At 41.7% G+C, this 22169-nt stretch overlaps 2 protein-coding genes across 2 annotated transcripts in view; both read left to right on the forward strand.

The window, feature by feature from the left end:
* The window catches only part of LOC138975269 (variable charge X-linked protein 3B-like), a 40720-nt gene extending 19426 nt beyond the window's left edge, over positions 1–21294 (forward strand). Inside the window, exon 3 of the transcript XR_011458585.1 lies at positions 18165–21294. The gene's annotated coding sequence lies outside the window, so the exon portion shown is untranslated. The remainder of the gene's footprint in view (positions 1–18164) is intronic.
* LOC138975270 (uncharacterized) lies at positions 130–17482 on the forward strand. The gene is made up of 6 exons (XM_070347924.1): positions 130–247; positions 1025–1146; positions 1611–1760; positions 3728–3793; positions 12842–12913; positions 15299–17482. Exons 2-6 carry the CDS (start codon positions 1051–1053, stop codon positions 15881–15883), a joined length of 969 nt encoding a protein of 322 aa, XP_070204025.1. The 5' UTR covers positions 130–247; positions 1025–1050; the 3' UTR covers positions 15884–17482.
* Positions 21295–22169: the final 875 nt, after the last annotated feature.

Below are 22169 nucleotides of genomic sequence, written 5' to 3' on the forward strand. Positions count from 1 at the left end.
GTTCCAAAGTGTCTGAATCCCCAGACTCAATATTACTCGGTCTTCTAATTGTTACATGTATTTTTTGGCAAGTTAAAATATTCTTATTTGGAAAATTTGCATTTGGTCCCTCTTTGAATTTGTTGTCATCACGTGACTTCCCCAGCGGCAGGAATCCTGTGAAAAGAAGAGATGTTCATCTGTGCAGAAGAGCGTACACTGCCCGAATGGACCTTAAATCACGTTATTACACTGTGTTTATGAACAGGTAATTTGTTTGCTTGCACGTTGTCTCCTGACACAAATTTGCAAGGCAATGTCTGCGTTTGTAGGAAAACGAACATCGCTCCCCCCGTGAATGTGCAGGCTTTGACACGTTTTACTTATCTTTGATCATTGTTCTGACTGTACGCGTAACAAAATTGCGGGGCTTGGCGCTAAAGTTAAAAGTAATTCTGAAACATTACCCTTTCTGGCAGTACTATTGTTTTATGCCAGGAACCCTGGAGTTTGGATAAAAGTGTTCTCAAAACGAGGCAGTTTAAGATTGGAGACCCTGCCGGGTGCTTACACTGCAAGTGCAAGCAGCTAGCTTTCATGATTTTTAAGCACTACACTATTTTTACTGGTCACCCCAAAGCTGCGGTTTCTTTCTTCTTTTATTGTTAGTATACTTTAATTGTGAAGAAGACAAAACATGCGATACCGATACATATGCATGCACAGCCTGCCTGCCGGTGACCTTACAAGTAATTATAATGTTCTACTGCTTGAATGAAGAAGTCACGGAGACCAACTTTATTCTCTAAACACTTTTTTGTTGCTTCAGGAGTCCTCTATAAGAAATGACAGAATACAGGAGTCCTCGCAAAGAAGTGACAGAAATATTATTATGTGACACCATTAATGATTATTTGCATTTTGACGTCTTCACTTTCCAACTTTGTTGTGCTTGTAACATTCAAGATTTCAATCTGAAGAGGGGGGCAAGAAGATACATCTTGGTTTGCCAAAGGTAAAATAATTGCTTTGACTTTCACTTCAGATGTTTGAGTGCTGTGTGCTGAAGGGATGGCTGACCTTCCCATCGCGGCCATAGTCTGCATCGCTGTCGGCTGCTACGTCCTGGTCCTGGTCGGCATTATTGTGCTCTGTTATGTGCTCAAGGTAAGGTGTAACACAATGCTGACATAGAATGCAGTCATGGCGCCGTCAAACCGTACGATTTGCCGGTCACATGAGGGGATTTTCTTGGTTTCTTTCCAACAAACATCCTTGGCAGTTTGATTTACACTCAATAAATAAACTTCGAAAATTACTCTGCCATATTTGTTAGGGTTGTGAAAGAGTGAATACTGTAGCTTTTAGTGAGTCAAGCTTTGTACACATGCTCCTTGTCCACATGTTTCAGAAACACCCCTCACTAGTGACTGACCTATCATGTCACGTGGGAAAGTTTGCCTCACTGAAAGCAAGAGTATTCACTCTCAGAAGGGCCCATACAAACCCTGCAACTGAGTTATTTCCGGTATTCATCTCATTTCCCAGTTATTTCTCAAAATCGTCTATTTTGAAGTAGGTGTGGATTTTCAGCACAAAGAACGTTTGACGTTGACCTTGGCGTGTTTCAGGGTCGAGGGAGTTGCGGGGAGTCCCATTGCTGTGCGAAGGACGAGGACGCTCAGTCGTGCGAGTGTTGCCTGGCGATGGCGGAGGCGTGCAACTGCTGCAAGAGTCCGTCAATCACGTCGTGCCTCGACGCCTGCTGTCCTAACAGAAAGGTCGGTGAAAGAGAAAAAAAAGTGGTCAGTGTACGATAGCGTGCTGGCTTGACGGAATCCTCTGTAGCCGATGTCGCGTTAGGTCTGGCACTGACTTCAGAGTGCTGTACCCACACAATAAATATGTTAGGTCAAGTACAAATTCAATGTTTCTGATTCCCCGACGTACCTTTTTTTTCTCCAGTTATACTTACATTGGTTTAAATTTGGAGAGGAGCTCTACATAGAAGAGGTTTTTGGGGGGCGGGGGAGATCAGAGATCTTTCATTCACGTCTTGCCTAGCCTAGTCTACAGCCAGGGGAAGGAGGCTTGTCTAGCCAATGTTACCTGTGTACATAGAAGAGATTTCACGTGGTGCATACGCCCACACACATACACATATATCTATATATTTATATATACGACTTCTGTCTGTGTGTGTGTGTGTGTGTATCTATATATAGATACGACTTCTGTCTGTGTGTGTGTGTGTGTGTGTGTTCGTGATGCACAGCCAAAGTTCTCCATGGATCTGCTTCAAATTTGGTGGCCATATTCAGGTAGACCCCGGACACAACCTGGTCGATGAGAATTTTCAACACGTGCTCTCAGCGCGCAGCGCTGAACCGATTTTGGTTTTTCTTCTCATCTTCCCAGATCCATTCCCAGTAACTCTTCCTTATCTTCTCCAGTGTTTTGCGTTTATCTCCCTTCCTTCGTGTGGCGTCAATCCATATTCCCGTTACTATTTTTAGAAGGTCACTGCACTGTCCAGAACGCTTACCTTGCATGTACCCGTAAGTTGTCCTCACTGTAAAAGTGCAAAGGGCGAATCTATTTATCGAAAAATCCACTGTCATCTATCTCTATCTATATATATATACGACTTGTGTCTGTCTGTGTGTGTGTGTGTGTGCGCGATGCACGGCCAAAGTTCTCGATGGATCTGCTTCAAATTTGGTGGGCATATTCAGGTACACCCGGGACAGGACACAACCTGGTCGATATTTCAACACGTGCTCCGATTTTGGTTTTTCTGTTCATTTCACCATTCCCAGTAACTCTTCCTTATCTTCTCCAGTGTTTTGCGTTTATCTCCCTTCCTTCGTGTGGCTTCAATCCATATTCCCATTTCTACGTTACTATTTTTAGAATGTCACTGCGCTGTCCAGAACGCTTCCCTTGCACCCGTAAGTTGTTCTTACTGTCAAAGTGAAAAGGTCGAATCAATTTATAGCCACGCGAAAAATACACTGTCACCTATCTCTATATATTTATAGATATACATATATATATATATACGGCTTCTGTGTGTGTGTGTGTGTGTTTGTGTGTGTGTGTAAGCAACACCTGTGGATTATAGAGTTCTGTTTTGGCAGAAAATGGTCGACCACTATGTCCTGTATTGTTATCTGCGAGACTACCAGTGTTCCTGAATTTATCCACGAGGCGCTTCACAGTTCTCGCACATGGACAGTGTGTGCCAGGGAACTCTCTCCGAAAAGAGCGCTGGGCGAGAACCACAGAATTGGTAGCAAAGTAAAGTTCAACGATTTTGGTCCTTTCCTGTACTGGAATGCGATCCATTCAGGCTTTAAAAGAATTCTAAGATGCTTGTCTCAAATTCTATCTGAAACAGAAAAGAAAATATCACTTTACAGGAAAACTATTAACAAATTAAATGTGGACACTTTTTATGGCCCACCCTGTAAATATATATACACACACACATTGACAAACAGTGATACACACTCACACACACACACACACACACACACACACACACACACACACACACACACACACACACACTTTTTATTAACCAGAGACTATTTCTTCTCTCAATTTTTACCTGTGTTTGTATTACTGTCTCTCCCCAGCGCATCACCTGCGTGGACATCATCATGTGTCAGTGCTGCTCGTCTCAATGTTTACCTGTCAGTTTATTTGTGTGTTTACTTGTGTTTGTATTTCTGTTCCTCCGCAGCGCATCACCTGCGTGGACATCATCATGTGTCAGTGCTGCGCGTCCGAGGGAGGGACCATGTGTGACGTAAGTTGCTTCCCTTTTTTCCTCTTCTTACATACATTTATCTTTCTTTTTGCGCATTGTATGTATGACAAGTTTGTCATCAGCTATGTTGGCTGTGTATGTTCACTGAAACTCGCAAGATTAATGTGCCCTTTACCCTTCCCAATTGTAAAGGCTATCGGCTTTGATTCTCTTAGAAGTGTATCGTAGCTCAAATTGACTCGCAAAACACATTTCTTCCCTCTATGGCCTTGTAACACGGATCATACTGCAACTTTTCACTTGATTATCTTCAGTCCTCACGTCTGTGGCATAGACGGGATAGATTAGGCCCCCCAAAAAAAAGTTGTATGTTTCTGGTAACATGGCTACAAAAAATAAGGTAGGTAGGTAGGGATTTTTTTGTTTTTTTTGTTTTTTTGTTGTTGGTCAGGGTAGAAAATAACTATACAGTGACGCAAAGAGACTGGACTTACTATACAAAGAGAAAGACAACACATTACAAAACAAATGAGACAAAAGGGATGCGGGGTTATCCCCCTTGTGTCGTCTGCCCTCTGTTACTGTCGTTTTGACGCCTTTTTTTTGCTTTTTTTTTTTTATTAAATGCAATAAAAAAAAGTATAGGGTCGGCGGGAAAAAACTAGGTAGGGTCGAGTGACCAGAAACATACAACTTTTTTGGGGGGCCTTAGTCTGGTAGTACTGTCATTTCCCTCAAACATTGACTCATTGAAAATTTCACTTGGTCTATTATGCTTACTGTTCGAAACATTTTTTGTTTTTGTGACAGCTTAGACATGCATAATACCCATACTATGCTTACATATGAAAAGAACGATCCCTGTGTTGAACGATTCAACATGATGAAAAGGTGAATGTGATCCCCGATTACCCTGTTCTAAGCCACACAGATATATATATGGTAGAACTTTCTGCAAACAAAACCCACAAAGCTATCTCCCTAAAATATCTGCCATTAGGTATTACCCACATGTATTACCGCTATGTTTTGTTGATGCTGTTTGAAGAATGAGCTGTGAAGGATTGATGCCAACACTTGGAGTCACAGTTAATTCTCTGCCTTCCTTTGCTGAACATACCCCTGTGTGCTTGCCTGTGTATAACATCTGTTCAAACTTTCACGTTTGGTGCGATTCACTGAATTGACTTTACACTGGTGAGGGTTGAGGGAGAGAGTGTAGAGAAAAAAAAGAGGGGTGGGGGGAGGTCCAGGGATGGGTGAAGTGGGATCTAAGAGCTGAATCGAAGAAAGGAGACAGTATTCTACGAAAGACGATTTGTCATTTTGAAAGTATTCTACGAAAGACGATTTGTCTTATTTTTTCGAAATGCCACAGAGTGTAAAAATGAATTTACATTAAAAAAAAGAGCGTTATTTGAGGACTGGTTTTATTTTTCAACTATGTTTTTGATTGTGTTTTTGCATTTGTTTGTTTTAGATTTTATGCACATAGAAACAGGTTATTGTATCTTTGGTTTGGGATGAGATCATCGACTGAAGTGTGGGGTAGTGACAGGTTGCGGGATTCATTGAATGAGAAGTGATGACTTTGTTGTCATTTGCGGTTTATAAAACTCAAGCATTTTTCATTATGTTTTCAAAATAGATTTCTCTTTGTTAGAAGAACGAAGAGTGGATTTTCTCAGCTGCTTATGTAGTAAAGAGCACTGTTTTGCTTTTGGTAAAGTATTTGGTATTGTGTAGACATTTTATGCTGTGGTTCTTGGTATGTTAGTGCCTACAGTACTGTCTTTTATTCTGTTATGTTGTAGCTTTCAAATTCAGCGGGTCACTTATGGGTATACTACGTGTTGCGTTCTACTGGACCTAAGAAAAATAATGTGGTGTTGCTAACTATTGTTCTGAATAAACTCTTGTTTAAACAAAACAAATTCAAAAGATAAATAATTCTCCAATTGTACCCATGTTGTATTTACTGCTTTCAGAAGAAGATAGGATTTGGAAGGGTGGGAGAGCTAGGTTTTTTTCCAGAAATGCTGGGTTCACTGAGGGAATAGAAATTCACCTGCATGCTTTGCATTGAAATTATTGTTCAAAGCACAAGCAACTGACCTGCTAATATAAACAGCAAGAACAACTTTGTGTGTGTGTGTGTTTGTTTTGTTTTGTTTCTGTGATGTGAATGTTACATCTGTGTGTTGGCTGATTTGACTTGAAGGGCTCTGCATCACAATTGATTGACATGATCATGTGTTGATTTCTTGCCCTTCTGGTGCAGTACGGGGTCTACGTGCAGTTTTGTATGAAATGCACTGTAGATATTTCACAAGGCTAGACATTTGAAGTTTTTGTAAGTATGTAAATAGTGGAGGAGTTTTATTTTTTTATTTTACAATAATTCTTTGCAAATGTGTCTTTTCTCCTTTTGAGTCACATACTCTTGCACCTATGCATGGCATATTCTGATTGCAAGAAGGTGTCGTGAATTACAGAGACTTCAGAATGTAATCTGGCATCTCGGTTCATCATTGTACATGTATACCTCTGACCAGTAGAGGGCGCTATTTAGGCTACTCTGGGCTTGGTCACATGACCACACGGCTGGTTTTTATTGGGTGTGCTTGCTGGGTCTGCCAGCTGGGATTCCTGTGGTTAATACAACACGTACACTGTTTGGCTGCTGCTATTTCTGTGCAAATCGCTCGACGTGTTACCTCCTTTTTGGCCTTTATGTTGGGAGATCCCTAAATACTTCAGTGATTTGAGTGTTTTAAATGAATTCATTTTGGGAAGTGGAGCCAAGTTGATTTTTCAACTGTAATATCAAATGTTGCAATCATGTCAGTTATATCGCCATGAAGAGAACAGGGATGTATAACAGGCTTGCACCGTCCATGGCCATAAACTCACATTTCCACTTCCATGACTTTATTAAATATCTCATTGTTCGGAAATTCGGGTCACTTTCTCCAAGTGGAAAGCCCATACTAGGAAACCAGCATGTACACACATGAATCACTGTGTTACCTTCAAGCTAGGACACCTCTCGTGAGTTACACCTGTCTAATAAGGACACCAGCTGTTGTCCCAGGGCCTAGCTTTGTTTGCAGGTAGAGTTTGGGAAGGATCAGCATGCTTGCTATTATTGATTTATTTATGTTTCATCTAAAAAAAAATCAACCTGCCCTGTGAATTTTAAGGATTTGATGATTTATTTTCTGGTTAGCATATGTCCATAAACAAAGAGTTTTTTTTATATAAATATAAATGTGAAAAGGGAGGTAACGTCAGTCCAGGTTGAGCGCTACATTCATTTATGTCGTATGTTGTCTGATCGATCGTTGTACTCTCTCTGTCTTCTCAGAAATGCTATGAGTTTGGAAATCAAACACAAACTCCACTCTAGCTACCGATCCTTGATTCGTAATAAGTATGAGAAGTAAGTATATACAACCAAATGCTCTTAGTCGCACTTTCTCAACAGTTTTTTTGATATTTTAATGTTAGTCTCTGCTTTTGCTAGTGGGTGGTTTTTAATAGCTCATTATTTGTACATCTTTGTGTGGGTGTTTTAATTCTGCTCTTTCTGCGCATTCAATGCTTGCTTTGCCGGCTTTTCTGACACAGTCATTTTCAATCCAAGCTGCGGTGTGCAAAATGCTTTGATATAACTGATAATATTTCTGCTGTGCTGGTGTGTTGCGCTGCTTTCAACTTTTGCTTGTTGAACAGACCTGATGGCATCTAAGCTTTATTGCTTGCCTTTACACTTGCTTATGTGCTCTTTTTTTTTGCTTACTCTCTATGTAAACGCTTCTTCTTTCTAATACTAAGATGACTGTTTATGTTCATTTGTGTACATATATTTAAATACTGCTTGATTCTTAATATGTGACCCTCCACCACGGAATGAGTCGCATGTCACCTTTGCATGATTTTCATATTTTTACTTTTTCTTAAAGAGTTTTGTATGCTCTATCCAGTGGTGAAAACCGTTTTAGAAAAGAGCGAAAACTGTTTGAGTTATAAGCCTGTGATTAAGGTGACACTCACACTGTTACCAGACACTCCCCGGACTTATATTATGCCTAGCGCAGAACCCCGCGAGGTGACATGCGACTCATTTCGTGGTGGAGGGTCACAAATGTGCGAATGATTCCCCTACTTTCCCCTCCCTGACTCCCCGCCCGTATACATATCTTCCGCTGATGAGCATGATCACAGTATGCATGTTGCCTGGAAGTTAGGTCCTCTTGCCGTCACAGTCTTTGCAATCCTTTGAAAAGTATAGATAATAGAAGACCCACAGGCCTGGCTTTTCGTGGGTTTTTTGAGTCACTTGAGAAAATGTGACTATGTAATCGGTCAGTGTTAGTCTGTCCGGCCGGCCGTCCGGCCGGCCGTCCGTAGACACCACCTTAACGTTGGACTTTTCTCGGAAACTATCAAAGCGATCGGGCTCATATTTTGTTTAGTCGTGACCTCCAATGACCTCTACACTTTAACGATGGTTTCGTTGACCTTTGACCTTTTTCAAGGTCACAGGTTCCCTTCATTCAAATTCCAGGAAGACCCCCAGAGACACTGACCACACCATGCGGTGTTCTCTGCTCCAACTTCAAAGCAGAAGTTGTTGCCCTCCATACAGCTGCAGACTTCCTCACCTCTCTTGAGGAAACCCCACCCAAGGTTGTCTTCCTCTCTGACTGCCTGTCCGCACTACAAGTCCTCACAGCCCCTGCAGAACACCTCGTGGAAGAGCTGAAGAAGTCCCTGAACGACTTGTCCCAGAAAGCCTCCGTAGTTCTGCAGTGGATTCCAGCGCACTGCGGCATCGCTGGAAATGAGAAGGCGGATGGTCTGGCCAAAGATGCAGGAAGACAGGAACAACCAGAAACCAGCCTGTCCTTCCGAGAGACCAAAACCCTCATCAAGCATCGCTGGAAGACAGCATTCAAAGAAAGAAACGGAGGCTACAAGCCAGACCAAGACCCCATCCACCGCCTCAGCCGTGCAGAGCAGACTGCCATCTTCCGGCTGCGTACAGGGCTTTAAAGCGCACCTGAAAAGGATCGGCGTAGCAGAGTCGGCATTGTGCGATTGTGGGGCGGCCGACCAGACAGTAGAACATGTATTGAATACATGCACAAACTTCACTCTGCTGCGGAACCAGATCTGGCCAGAAGGAGCTACACTGGAGACCAAGCTCTGGGGAACGTCAGAAGACCTGAAAGCGACGTTCCAGTTCACGACAGCAGCGGAACTACGACCCTAGACACAACCGTCGAACGCAGAAGAAGAAGAAGGTCACAGGTCAGCGTCAAAGGAAAAATTAGACATTTTATATCTTTGACAAAGTTCATCGGATGTGATTGAAACTTTGTAGGATTATTCTTTACATCAAAGTATTTACATCTGTAGCCTTTTACGAACGTTATCAGAAAAACAAGGGAGATAACTAGCCTTTTCTGTTCGGCAACACACAACTTAACGTTGGGCTTTTCTCGGAAACTATAAAAGTGACCGGGCTCAAATTTTATGTGAACGTGACTCCCAGTGACCTCTACACTTTGACGTCTGCTTTGGTGACCTTTGACCTTTTTCAAGGTCACAGGTATGTCTTGAAGGAAAAAAATTGAAATATCATATCTCTGAAACTATTCATCGGATTTGATTCAAACTTTATAGGATTATTCTTTACATCAAATTATTTACATCTGTATTGTGTTGTGAATAGCAATTTCTTCCTGTCCATCTGATGCCTCATATAATATTCAGAACTGCGAAAGTGACTCGATCGAGCGTTTGCTCTTCTTGTGTTAATTAAGTTATCTCCCTTTGTCTCTGACAGTGCTTCCAGTTAACTCCCCGGTTCTTCCATGCCCATCCCACTGTGTCGGCCATATCTTACCTCCCCCCTCCCGTCACTTTGCTAAATTACCCTGCAGTATTTGCTCCACGGTTCATGATTGCCCATGCGTCCGCCCCGTGATCGGGAGGTCGTGGGTTCGAACCCCGGCCGGGTCATACCTAAGACTTTAAAATTGGCAATCTAGTGGCTGCTCCGCCTGGCGTCTGGCATTATGGGGTTAGTGCTAGGACTGGTTGGTCCGGTGTCAGAATAATGTGACTGGGTGAGACATGAAGCCTGTGCTGCGACTTCTGTCTTGTGTGTGGCGCACGTTAAATGTCAAAGCAGCACCGCCCTGATATGGCCCTTCGTGGTCGGCTGGGCGTTAAGCAAACAAACAAACAAACAAATCATGATTGCCCATCAACTGACTTCAAGTACAGTGGAACCCCTGTCTTAAGGCCGCCCAATTTAAGACTCCCACCCTTTTAAGACCTGGTTTTCTTAGACTTTCTGTTGTGTAGATTTACCCCCATATGTAAAGACTCCTTCCTCTTGAAGACCTGATTTTCTTAGATTGGTTTAGGCCTTAAAAAGGGAGTTCCACCGTATTAGCAGGTTTGGTTAATTCTGTGAAAGACAGACAGTGGAGCCCCGTTTTGAACACCCTACAGTCTACACAAATCAAGTCTCAAAACGTTTTGAACACCCTACAGTCTACACAAATCAAGTCTCAAAACGTTTTGAACACCCTACAGTCTACACAAATCAAGTCTCAAAACGTTTTGAACACCCTACAGTCTACACAAATCAAGTCTCAAAACGTTTTGAACACCCTACAGTCTACACTAATCAAGTCTCAAAACGTTTTGAACACCCTACAGTCTACACAAATCAAGTCTCAAAACGTTTTGAACACCCTACAGTCTACACAAATCAAGTCTCAAAACGTTTTGAACACCCTACAGTCTACACAAATCTAGTCTCAAAACGTTTTCAACACCCCACAGTCTACACAAATCTAGTCTCAAAACGTTTTGAACACCCTACAGTCTACACAAATCTAGTCTCAAAACGTTTTGAACACCCTACAGTCTACACAAATCAAGTCTCAAAACGTTTTGAACACCCTACAGTCTACACAAATCAAGTCTCAAAACGTTTTGAACACCCTACAGTCTACACAAATCAAGTCTCAAAACGTTTTGAACACCCAACAGTCTACACAAATCAAGTCTCAAAACGTTTTGAACACCCTACAGTCTACACAAATCAAGTCTCAAAACGTTTTGAACACCCTACAGTCTACACAAATCAAGTCTCAAAACGTTTTGAACACCCTACAGTCTACACAAATCAAGTCTCAAAACGTTTTGAACACCCTACAGTCTACACAAATCAAGTCTCAAAATGTGGCTTTTGAAATGCCAAAATGGAGGTATTAATCTAACAGTAGGGCGGAGATGTAGCTCAGTCAGTAGCGCGCTGGATTTGTATCCAGTTGGCCGCTGTCAGCGTGAGTTCGTCCCCACGTTCGGCGAGAGATTTATTTCTCAGAGTCAACTTTGTGTGCAGACTCTCCTCGGTGTCCGAACACCCCCGTGTGTACACGCAAGCACAAGACCAAGTGCGCACGAAAAAGATCCTGTAATCCAATTGTCAGAGTTCGGTGGGTTATAGAAACACGAAAATACCCAGCATGCTTCCTCCGAAAGCGGCATATGGCTGCCTAAATGGCGGGGTAAAAACGGTCATACACGTAAAAGCCGTGGGAGTTTCAGCCCATGAACAAACAAACAATCTAACAGTCGGGGGAAAGCAAGGTATTGAAAGGGGGGAGGTCTGAAATTGCTCAGGGGGGGGGGGGGGGGTCTGACATGGGAGGGGGGGCAGTGTATTGTTGCATGTTTTCCCTCTAACAAGATAGCAGCCTCCTACGACAACAGGATCACTGTAAATCCTATCCTTCCCGGTCCCCGTTTTCTACAGCTGCGTGTAATCGACTGACCAAACCAATACTGTTTGCAGTGACCAATAACAGCATGGTATAACAATGTATTTTGACCCTAATCAAAACATTTGTTCCTGTACATTATTGTATTTATGGGAGCTCAGATATATAATTCAGATTTGTGTTCAGGGTGGATGACATGTTGATTCATAATCTGTATGGTATATTGTATGGATCTTTACATTTGATGTAAATGAGACTGAGGAAGCAAAGGTTTTACCCAATGAATGCTTGTCTGTAGTGTTTCCTGTAAATATTAATTAGGAAATGGCCATTTGAGGTTCACATTTCATGTCATTCTTAATGTTTACCAAAACCACTTTCTGCCCTTCATTTAAGTTATAAGTTCGAGTTCATTGTGTCTCTTAAATGTTTCTTTTCTTAGATGGCAATCACATTCTTAATTAATTTTGATTGAAGCCCAAAGCGTTGTGAGACACACCATGTGGTAAGATGTGTGAGTCAAAGTGTGTGTAATTGGAATTAACTCTGTCCAGTCTTTACTAGCTGTACAAGAGTTGTGCCCCTTCTAAGCAGTGAGTCAAGCCGTTACAGCAAACTCGTGGACACATTAGTGATCACGCCTCAATCCACTGCTGATATTGAGCTCCGATGAGCATTCTGTATTTTGGAAAGAAAATGGCGTCATGTCAGACAAGGATGGCACGTCGACAACATGTACATCAGCCAACTATTCAATGCTTCCATGCGTTTGTTGTAACGATAGTGTTTGGTTCACTGTCCTTTGAAGAGACCAGGGCACCATTGCTTGAGTCCACATATCAGCGGCGATGGTTGTCTCATTGTTTGGCATTGCGGCACATGTTCCACAGCCAATGAAAACCTGCAGACATTTATTCCGAACATCATCAAACTTCTTCTTCTTCTCAGCTCTGGAATATCTTGCACCATTCATTGTCTTCTGGGTTTTTTCAACTTTTATTTAATTTGCACTAATTGTAGTATTTTTTTATTCATGCTTTTCAACGTTCTGTTAGAGCTGAGTCAGTTAGTTGAGCTAGTTCTAGTTGAATGTTTCAAGGAATACGTACTTGAAAATACAATGGGCACCATGAGTTTAAAGATTGCAGCAAATAGTTTATTTAACCCAACTACAGGTATAAGGAAAATTGACATTGAGCGGCGAAGACAAGAACTATTTTATTATGTTCATGATATCATCAATTTGAGCATTGTGTGTGCAACGTTTTGATTGGTTCAGGGGTGCTGTGGGAGTTGCTGCGGCAGTCCGGGCCGACTGTGGGCCAAGTGTACATGTCAGAGCCGTCTGGGTGTACGTCGCACTTTTTATCTCATCTTATTCTCCTTTACTCTCACTTTTATCTTCAATTACACTTGTACTGTATATATTTTTAGGTTTCATCCATAGATAATAAACGATGCTTGGAAATAGCTCTGCTAGGTTTGTATGTGTTGTGAAAGAGTGAATACTCTTGGAAAATAAGAGGCTGTCCTGTGTTACATTACCGTAAAATCCCTAGCAAACGCCCAGTATCTAGCAAACGCCCACCCCCCACTTTTGGCCAAAAGTTGTGCAGAGGGGTTACTACCTAGCAAACGTCCACCCCTTATTTTGCTTTTAAAAACATTTGTTTTAAGACAGTCGGCCTCCTTTATCTACGATTTGTGCACACTGTTCGATGGTTCGCCGGTTTTTTCTTCTTCTTTTTTTTCTATCACAGAACGTTGATCTTTCTTTGGGTAAACGGGTGTGTTTATTTTTCATTAAAATTGCATAAATCACATGTTGTATCACTTTTTCTCTCTCTTGAAAATGTGATGACACTTTATCTTGCAAAGGGGTGTATACCCAGCAAACGCCCACCCCCAACTTGTACCCAAAATCTGTGCGGAGGGAGGGTGGGCGTTTGCTAGGGATTATACGGTATAGGCCAATTACTCGCGACAGCAGACTGTGTCTGTGATTTGCCGATAACGTCACACGAAAAAGTATGCCTCATAGTTTTCAAGAATATTTCCTCTCTCACAACACATACAAACCTGGCCGAGGTATTCCCGGAATTCGTCTACTACGCACGTAAAGATTAGAAGAGTTCGAGTGGATTTAGCCCCCATAAGATTTTGTTGACATTAATAAACACTGGCACATCTATTGTAGAATTAATGATAGGGCTTAACTGTTAACATTGTTTACAGGATATGGATAGAGATTTATTATTTCTTTTGATTGTAGTTACGCAGTTTTAGGCTAGTGCATTTCAAATTCAATTGTTCCTTATTAGTTTTAGTTAATAGACCCAATAATATTATGGTGGGGAAGATAGAAGCAAGTTTTCAACTCTTGTGTTTTTTTTCTTTATTTTCTAAACAGAATTTTTTCTTGCCCTCTTCTTTGGTTGAATGTTCGTATTTTTTAACTAACCACTAACTAACCTCATTACCTTCACATACACCGGTGTAACAGTTTTGTGGTGCATTAAACTTACAATTGCTTTATAGTAATACGTACTGTATTGAAGACTCACAGGGGCCACAATGCACAACTGGCAGATGGGGGGGGGGGGGGGGGGGGGGGATAGCCTCTCGTTTCATTGTGGGCTCAATGATTCTGTGATTTTTGTTCTAAAAAGAAAGTTTCATGTTCATTAGAAGAAAAAAAGCATTGTATGCAAGTAACTCAGAATCAATGTCTGCTGATTAATCAAGTCAGAAGGCATGGGGGTTTTCAGATCTCAGTCATTAAATCCTATTTATCATATCATTCAATTGGTTTATTGACAGTGTCAAAGAAGACATTTCTTTTTTTTCTTTTTCAATCTCATTTTAGGTGGAGGTGTGGTGATTGGGTCATGTACAGTGATTAGTATTATTTCAATATCTTTGTATTATATTTATGTTTTTATTTACACAGTATAATTATGGTCTGAATATTGCACTCACATAAAAGTGTACATTGAAGTGAATAAGTCATTCATTGTCCATAGTAAGAGTTGGAAAAATGGGATTCAAATACTGTACATATAAGTGATTGATATAGAATAGGGTTAGAAAATCACAGTACATACTACATAAAGAATTGCTAGTGTGTGCATTGAAACTAAGTGGCAGGGTCAGTCAATGGTCCAGTGATTTGTGACACAGCCAAGAAACGTTTGTCTTGAGTTCATCTCGCTCGAGTTAAATGATGTCTGAGTGACCAATGGTCAGTGATATAAAACAAATCTTGACTAAATGTAAAAAGGAGAGTTTATTTATTGCATATGCGGTGGATCCAAATTTTGATGTTATGAAAATTTCAGGTGATTAATTCCACATAATGATTAGTATTACAATGTAGTTATAATAAATACAGTAATTAAATCATTTGCGAAAGATTGCAGCCTTATTGCCTGGTTAATTTAGATTTAAGACTATCAGAGATTTAGTGTGTGAATTCAAGTTTTACTATTCTCTGTGTGTGATTGTGTGTGTGTGTGTGTGTGTGTGTGTGTGTGTGTGTGTGTGTGTGTGTGTGTGTGTGTGTGTGTGTGTGTGTGTGTTAAACCGCTATTATTATTCTATTCAGCCAGAGTTATGATCAAACATTGTCTATTGTGTTTGATTCTTTTGTTCAAAGCCCTATACGTATAATTCTCTCGAATCTATGTGTTGTCTGTAAGTGTCTGGTGTTAAACTTACCTCCCTTTCTGTGTGGCAGTGCTGTAAAGGCAGTCAGGATGACACAGTCTGTAACTGTCTATGTCTGGAGATCCGCATGCGCTCGCCTCGAGACAAGGACCCTGGCGACCTAAAGCTTCCCGCTCCCACCCCGGGTGGCAAGGCGGCCAGGAACGCTTGGAGCGAGCACAGCCACAACTTCCGCACCATCCCAGCCTTGCCGGACCAGGCCGGGGGGCGGAAGGGGAGGGACCCCCACCCCGACCTGCAGCTAGACCTGGGCTACTTCCACTCTGCCCCCTTCCCCATCTCCACGCACCCCCTCACCACCAACCGCTCGGAGACGTCGGGTGACTTCATCCCCTCCTCCACCCCCCGCTTCCACCAGGGCCAGAGCCAGCTGTTCATCCGACCGGGCGTGCACTCTGCGGGGCGCGTCATCGCCAAGCGACAGTCCGGCCCATGGCCACCGCCGCGCCGATCGTCGTCACGAAGACGCAGCAGGTCACGTAGGAGCAGGTCACCCAGTCGCCAGAGGTCACTGACGACCAATATCAGGCCCATCGCTCGGAGGTATTCACAGAGAGAGCCACAACCTCTGTGGGTCGACCCGGATCTGCTGTGACAGGGTTTCGGGGGAATCGGTTATTCTGTGGGACGATCCAGATCTGCTGTGATGGGGGTTGCGAGAAAGGAATGAGTGGTGACTGTGTGAATGATGGCACTACTCCGTGTAGAGAGAAACAACGGGATTCTTTAGAGCGACTGGTTTCTTTTGTTTTGCTCTGCATGGGAGAGAGGACACCCTGGAGAGCAGCCAACAGTGTCCCTTCATAGCAGGTGGCCTGTGTGAGAAGGAAACTTGGGTTACTTAACAAGACAATGGCACTGATGAAAGTGTCCTTTTTCACAGGTGTCCTTTTCCTAGAGGGCTTTATGAACTGCTGCAGTTGCCTTGTGGTTGGATCGGTTTTAGATCTGCTTCAGTGCACATGCAGATCAAAAGTTACGTTTATTTTTTTGCAACTATATTAGTAAATATGACTTTAATTTTTGGTTGCATGTGCTGTTAACTTTTTTTTGTTTTGTAAAGGTGTTTCAGTTGTTTTGTTCTTTAAAAAATAAAAGTTGTTGAGAACAAGAATGCAAAGTATTCACATTTTATAAAAGTTGGAGTCACAATTTTTATTTTGTACAATAAACACAAGTTAAAGTCGTTGAACAGAGGTACCGTGACTGTACCTTTGTGTGTTTTCTGTCCCTCTGATTCAGACATAACCGTCCAACCAGTCAGGGTTGGCCTGGTAACTGATGGTGTGCCAAAGGTTTAGGTAAAAAAGGTGCACAAGATAGCAGAGACACAATCTGTTTCCCTGATGAAGGTTCCATAGACTTTTTGGCGTGGCTTGGTGTAAGGAACATTTTGTGTGCTGACTGCCAGATGAAGGTTCCATAGACTTTGGCGTGGCTTGGTGTAAGGAACATTTTGTGTGCTGACTGCCAGATGAAGGTTCCATAGACTTTGGCGTGGCTTGGTGTAAGGAATATTTTGTGTGCTGACTGCCAGATGAAGGTTCCATAGACTTTGGCTTAGTGTCAGGAATGTTTTGTGTGCAGATTGCCAGGGGTAGGAAAACAATTCTGACAATGTCTTGGAGAATAGACGTTTTTCAACAGCGTGTTGTTGTTTGCCTAACTGTCAGGGGCACAACTCTTCCACAACACTAGAAAATCCTGACAGAGTTATTTCCCAAAAGCGTCTGTTATTGTACTGAAGTTACTAATGGCAGTGCTACTGCGTGAAAAATGTCTGTGCTAAATTCTGTCCTCTGTGGCGAGGACATCGGGTAAAAACAATTACTCCAATCCGCCACTGTGTGAAAGATGCTGATGCAATATTTGTAAGAGAGTAAAATGATTTTCATTATACGCATGAGAATGTGGATAGTTTTGCGGATACATTTTCGCATAGTTTCATCGGTTTGCCTTTCAGCCATGGCTGGCGCTCACTGTGATGATGATAAACATGTTATTTTCCAAAAGTCTTTACGTGCCAACTTGTATGGTTGGCTACTGTCTCAGGATGTTGCTCTCTGGTTATTATTTGTACACCTGTAGTACATACACATATCACAATGATATGGTCCATGTTTGTTGATCTGATACATATCCTGTTGACTTTTTTCAGGGAAATGCTGTCTCATTAAAGCTGTTTGAAATTTTATTTTTGAAGTAATTTGTTAAAGCTGCTATGCTATACACATGCATTGAGTCCTTTAAATAATTGAAGTGTCAGAAGTTAATGTTCTGAGTATTAGCACATCAGTTGTGGTTTGTTCTAATCTTTAAGCTAGTAATATAGCCGATTTCTTAAATATTTAGCCCATTTTTTGTCAGTAAGTATGTAATACAACAACAACAACAACAACAAAAAGGCAGTCATATACGTTTGGAATTAAGCTGTGTTTTGGATTACTTTCTGAACAGGTTTTTTTCTGCAAACAAAACACCGCAGAACAATACACAACAAACCATACATCACAATACACAACAAACCATACATCACAATACACAATACTTTATTGTCTGATTGTGAGCACACAAAAAAACAAAACAATTCTTTTTCCTTATCACACACAATAAATAAACAAATAAATATTTTGCATTCCAGTGGTATGTAACTTATGCAGTCTTGTCATATTATGGACAAGGATGACTTAAAACTTCACAGACTCATTTGTAAAACAAGGTAAATGATCTGTTTGACAGGTAACAAGCACAGGCTTCAGCTTGAGTCCATGTAGCGCTATGTTGGATGTTAGTAGAGGCTTCAAAAACATGTACTGTAGTCAATGTTCCACTATGTTGGTTTCCTTTGTACTGGAAACTTGCATTCTCCCAGTAAGGTAATACATTGTACTACGTTGCAAGCCCCTGGAGCAAATTTTTGATTGGTGCTTTTGTGAACAAGAAACAATTGACAAGTGGCTCTATCCCATCTCCCCCCTTCCCCTGTCGCGATATAACCCTTCGTGGTTGAAAACGACGTTAAACACCAAATAAAGAAAGAAAGAAAGACTATGTTGGTTGTTGGTGGAGGTTTCAAATAGTGCTGGGTAGGTTACAGTGGAACCCCCTTATTTAGACCTCAAACAATCTGTGAAAATCGCGTTTTAAAACGGAAGGAGTCTTAAAATGGGGGTAAATTTACAGAGGTTATCAACAGCAAAATGTGAGAAAACAGGGCCTTAAAAGGGAGGGAGTCTTAATCAGAGGCTTTCACTGTAAAAACAAACAAGATCCTCATCAGCACGACAAAAACAACACAGTTGTCACATCGTTGTTGTCGTTGAGAAGTCAAAGCGTTTCAAAGACAAACATTTGATAGCTGTCTTGTTTTGGTTATTATGAGTTTGGATTTTATTTAGTGTTCAACATTTGTTTGTCTCAACAGCTAGCAGTCAATTTGTGACCCTCCACCACGAAATGAGTCGCATGTCACCTCGCGCGGTTCTGCGCTAGGCTTGGTAGAAGTCCGGAGAGTGTCTGGTAACAGTGTGAGGGTCACCTTAGTCACAGGCTTATAACTCAAACATTTGTCGCTCTTTTCTAAAACGGTTTTCACCACTGGATAGAGCATAAAAAACTCTTTAGGAAAATGTAAAAATATGAAAATCATGCAAAGGTGACATGCGACTCATCCCGTGGTGGAGGGTCATATTTGTTTTATATAGTGTTCCTGGGAAATTTAGAATTTGCCAAAGATGTTTTGTGTAGTCAGAGAAAAGTACATTGTATAGCTTTGTATAATGTGTCGATAGAATAGACGAATTCGGAAATAACCATGGGCTGTGGTGGAGTTGCTTTTCCTTGCAAACAGTGAGCCAATTTAGCTTTGCGTAACATTAGCATCTCCACACGTGGTCGCGTGATCTGTGCACCGGGGGACGCGATCACATCCGCAATGGCCATTGTCAGCTCTGATGTGCGTACTTGCGAACAAAAATAGCGTTATATTAGGCAGGAATTGCAGTGAGCACAGATCGAAGCTAATCCTCACTGGGATGACAGTTGTTCGCGTGATTTCACTTGCACAGATTATCGCGGGTGTAGAGACACGGTTCGCTAGTGATTGGCATATAATTTCACGTGTAGCTTGACTCGGTGTTTTCATTGAAAAGCAAGGGAAAGCAACTCTTCACAACCCATGAAAACGTGACAGAGCTATTTCCGATCATGTCTATGATGTCCATACATGTACCTATATTGCCAAATAATTGTTTGATGGTCTTTATGACTGGATGTTGTTGTTTAGTCCATGTTTGTGATGTGAGTTTTGTTTGGTCGCTGGGTCAGGTGTGGGTGTGTACTCCAGTCTGATGTTATCCATGACTTGTATTTAAATGACAGATGAGAGCAGCAGCGTTACATTTAGTGTACGAAGACCAGAGGTCAGGGGGAGAGAAAGAGTGTGTGTGTGTGTGTTTGCCTGCACAAGATGAAAAATGCAGAAAATGTAAAGATCGGTTTAAACAAAAGCTAAAAATAAGACCCAAGTTTCATTTGAATACACATTTTGTGACTTTTTTTTTAAATGTCACCCACCATATGACATACTGTATCTCATTTTTCCAATTTTCAAATTAACATGTAGTATTGTTCGTATGGTCACAAACAGGGTATTATAGCATAATTATGTCAGTAACCACTATGTGCAAGTGAGAACAAGGTGGGGGGGGGGGGGGGGGGGGGCGCTGGTCAGGAAGCTGATATGTGAATACATTTGGATTTTTACTGAATGCATCCAGTATTTTCATTCGTTTTAGGTTTCTGGTTTGTGTGTGAGTGAGAGAGAGATTGAGTGTGTGTGTGTGTGTGTGTGTGCAGACATAGATAGAATGTGTGTATGTATGTCTCGTGTGTGTGTGTGTGTGTGTGTGTGCGTGTGTGTGTGTGTGTGTGTGCAGACATAGATAGAATGTGTGTTTGTGTATGTATGTCTCGTGTGTGTGTGTGTTAAAGGTGGTAGACTTGCAGTTGGGTGTGTTAAGAGAGGCAGGAACTTCATTTTTAACAAGAAGAGCAAACGCTCGATCGAGTCACTTTCGCAGTTCTGAATATTATATGAGGCATCAGATGGACAGGAAGAAATTGCTATTCACAACACAATACAGATGTAAATAATTTGATGTAAAGAATAATCCTATAAAGTTTGAATCAAATCCGATGAATAGTTTCAGAGATATGATATTTCAATTTTTTTCCTTCAAGACATACCTGTGACCTTGAAAAAGGTCAAAGGTCACCAAAGCAGACGTCAAAGTGTAGAGGTCACTGGGAGTCACGTTCACATAAAATTTGAGCCCGGTCACTTTTATAGTTTCCGAGAAAAGCCCAACGTTAAGTTGTGTGTTGCCGAACAGAAAAGGCTAGTTATCTCCCTTGTTTTTCTGATAACGTTCGTAAAAGGCTACAGATGTAAATACTTTGATGTAAAGAATAATCCTACAAAGTTTCAATCACATCCGATGAACTTTGTCAAAGATATAAAATGTCTAATTTTTCCTTTGACGCTGACCTGTGACCTTGAAAAAGGTCAAAGGTCAACGAAACCATCGTTAAAGTGTAGAGGTCATTGGAGGTCACGACTAAACAAAATATGAGCCGGATCGCTTTGATAGTTTCCGAGAAAAGTCCAACGTTAAGGTGGTGTCTACGGACGGCCGGCCGGACGGCCGGCCGGACGGACGGACGGACGGCCGGACGGCCGGCCGGACGGACGGCCGGCCGGCCGGACGGCCGGCCGGACAGACTAACACTGACCGATTACATAGAGTCACTTTTTCTCAAGTGACTCAAAAATGCATCGTTGGCTGTGATATGCATAAGAATGACATTAAATGTCATATTTTCAATGTCATGTTGTGTCTTATTTATTTATCGCACTCATTGTTGTGCAAACTGTCAGCAGTTTTGTGTTTGATTTTCTTCAACAATTCCGTCCAGTTTACATTTGAAATAAAATATTTAAAAAGTTCAAACGATTTTCATTTTCTTAAAATTCTGTTTACATTTGTTGTGTCGTGAAGAATAACAAATTAATCCTTCTTCTTTATAGTGCAAAGTACGTGTGTGTGTGTGTGTGTGTGTGTGCGAGGGGCGTTCTGAAAGTGCTTTGACTCCAATCTCCTGGCAATGCCTCATGATATTTACAATGACCTATGCATACATAAACTTGGCCAAAAACTTATTGCAACAATTTTCGCACGCTACGAAAAGCATTAAAACGCAATTTATTTGAGTTAAACGTTATATGCCCCAAAAGGTAATTATGTCAGCTTTACATATCATTTGTCCGATTGATGGTACTTTGTATAGGCATCCCGTGACAGCCTGTCAAACAAGGTCACCCCTAAAATCTACCTGACAAAAACCATAGCCCCGTATTTTAAAATCTGCAAAAAATCAGAATATGCACAAACCAAACATTTCGGACAACCATTGGAAAGGCCATTCAATTTCCTGTTCAGAACATTTTGTTTTATGCACCTGACTTCTCTAGTCTTCGTGTAGCCTTTTGTCAAAGGCGGTAGGTGTCAACCGTTTCAGAGGCCCAAAAAGGCACGTTTTGCAGCCATTTTTGAGGGGGTCCTCCACCCAAAGAGCCAAACCGCCTCCTGACTCTGCATCAGATGGCTTGCGCTGGCATCTGCTTACATAGACCCACATTAAGTCACCACCGTCAGAATAAGATTTCAAAATCCAAATACGTAGAGGTTACATGCCGAGTCTCAGTGATTATTAAAAATAATGGTCGAAGTTAGCGGATCATGAAAAATGCGAGCTTCAGCGAGCTTTTTCATGACCGCGAACTGAGACCATTATTTTTAATAATCACTGAGACGAGGTGT

The sequence above is a fragment of the Littorina saxatilis genome, linkage group LG9, assembly GCF_037325665.1.
Source record: "Littorina saxatilis isolate snail1 linkage group LG9, US_GU_Lsax_2.0, whole genome shotgun sequence".
Lineage (NCBI taxonomy): Eukaryota > Metazoa > Mollusca > Gastropoda > Littorinimorpha > Littorinidae > Littorina > Littorina saxatilis.

Bases quoted from the DNA above. Each gene is read 5' to 3' on its own strand.
- LOC138975270 (XM_070347924.1), top strand. From the start codon at position 1,051: ATGGCTGACCTTCCCATCGCGGCCATAGTCTGCATCGCTGTCGGCTGC. The intron at 1,147-1,610 runs GTAAGGTGTAAC...GGCGTGTTTCAG, and splicing joins TGCTCTGTTATGTGCTCAAG to GGTCGAGGGAGTTGCGGGGA. The intron at 1,761-3,727 runs GTCGGTGAAAGA...GTTCCTCCGCAG, and splicing joins CCTGCTGTCCTAACAGAAAG to CGCATCACCTGCGTGGACAT.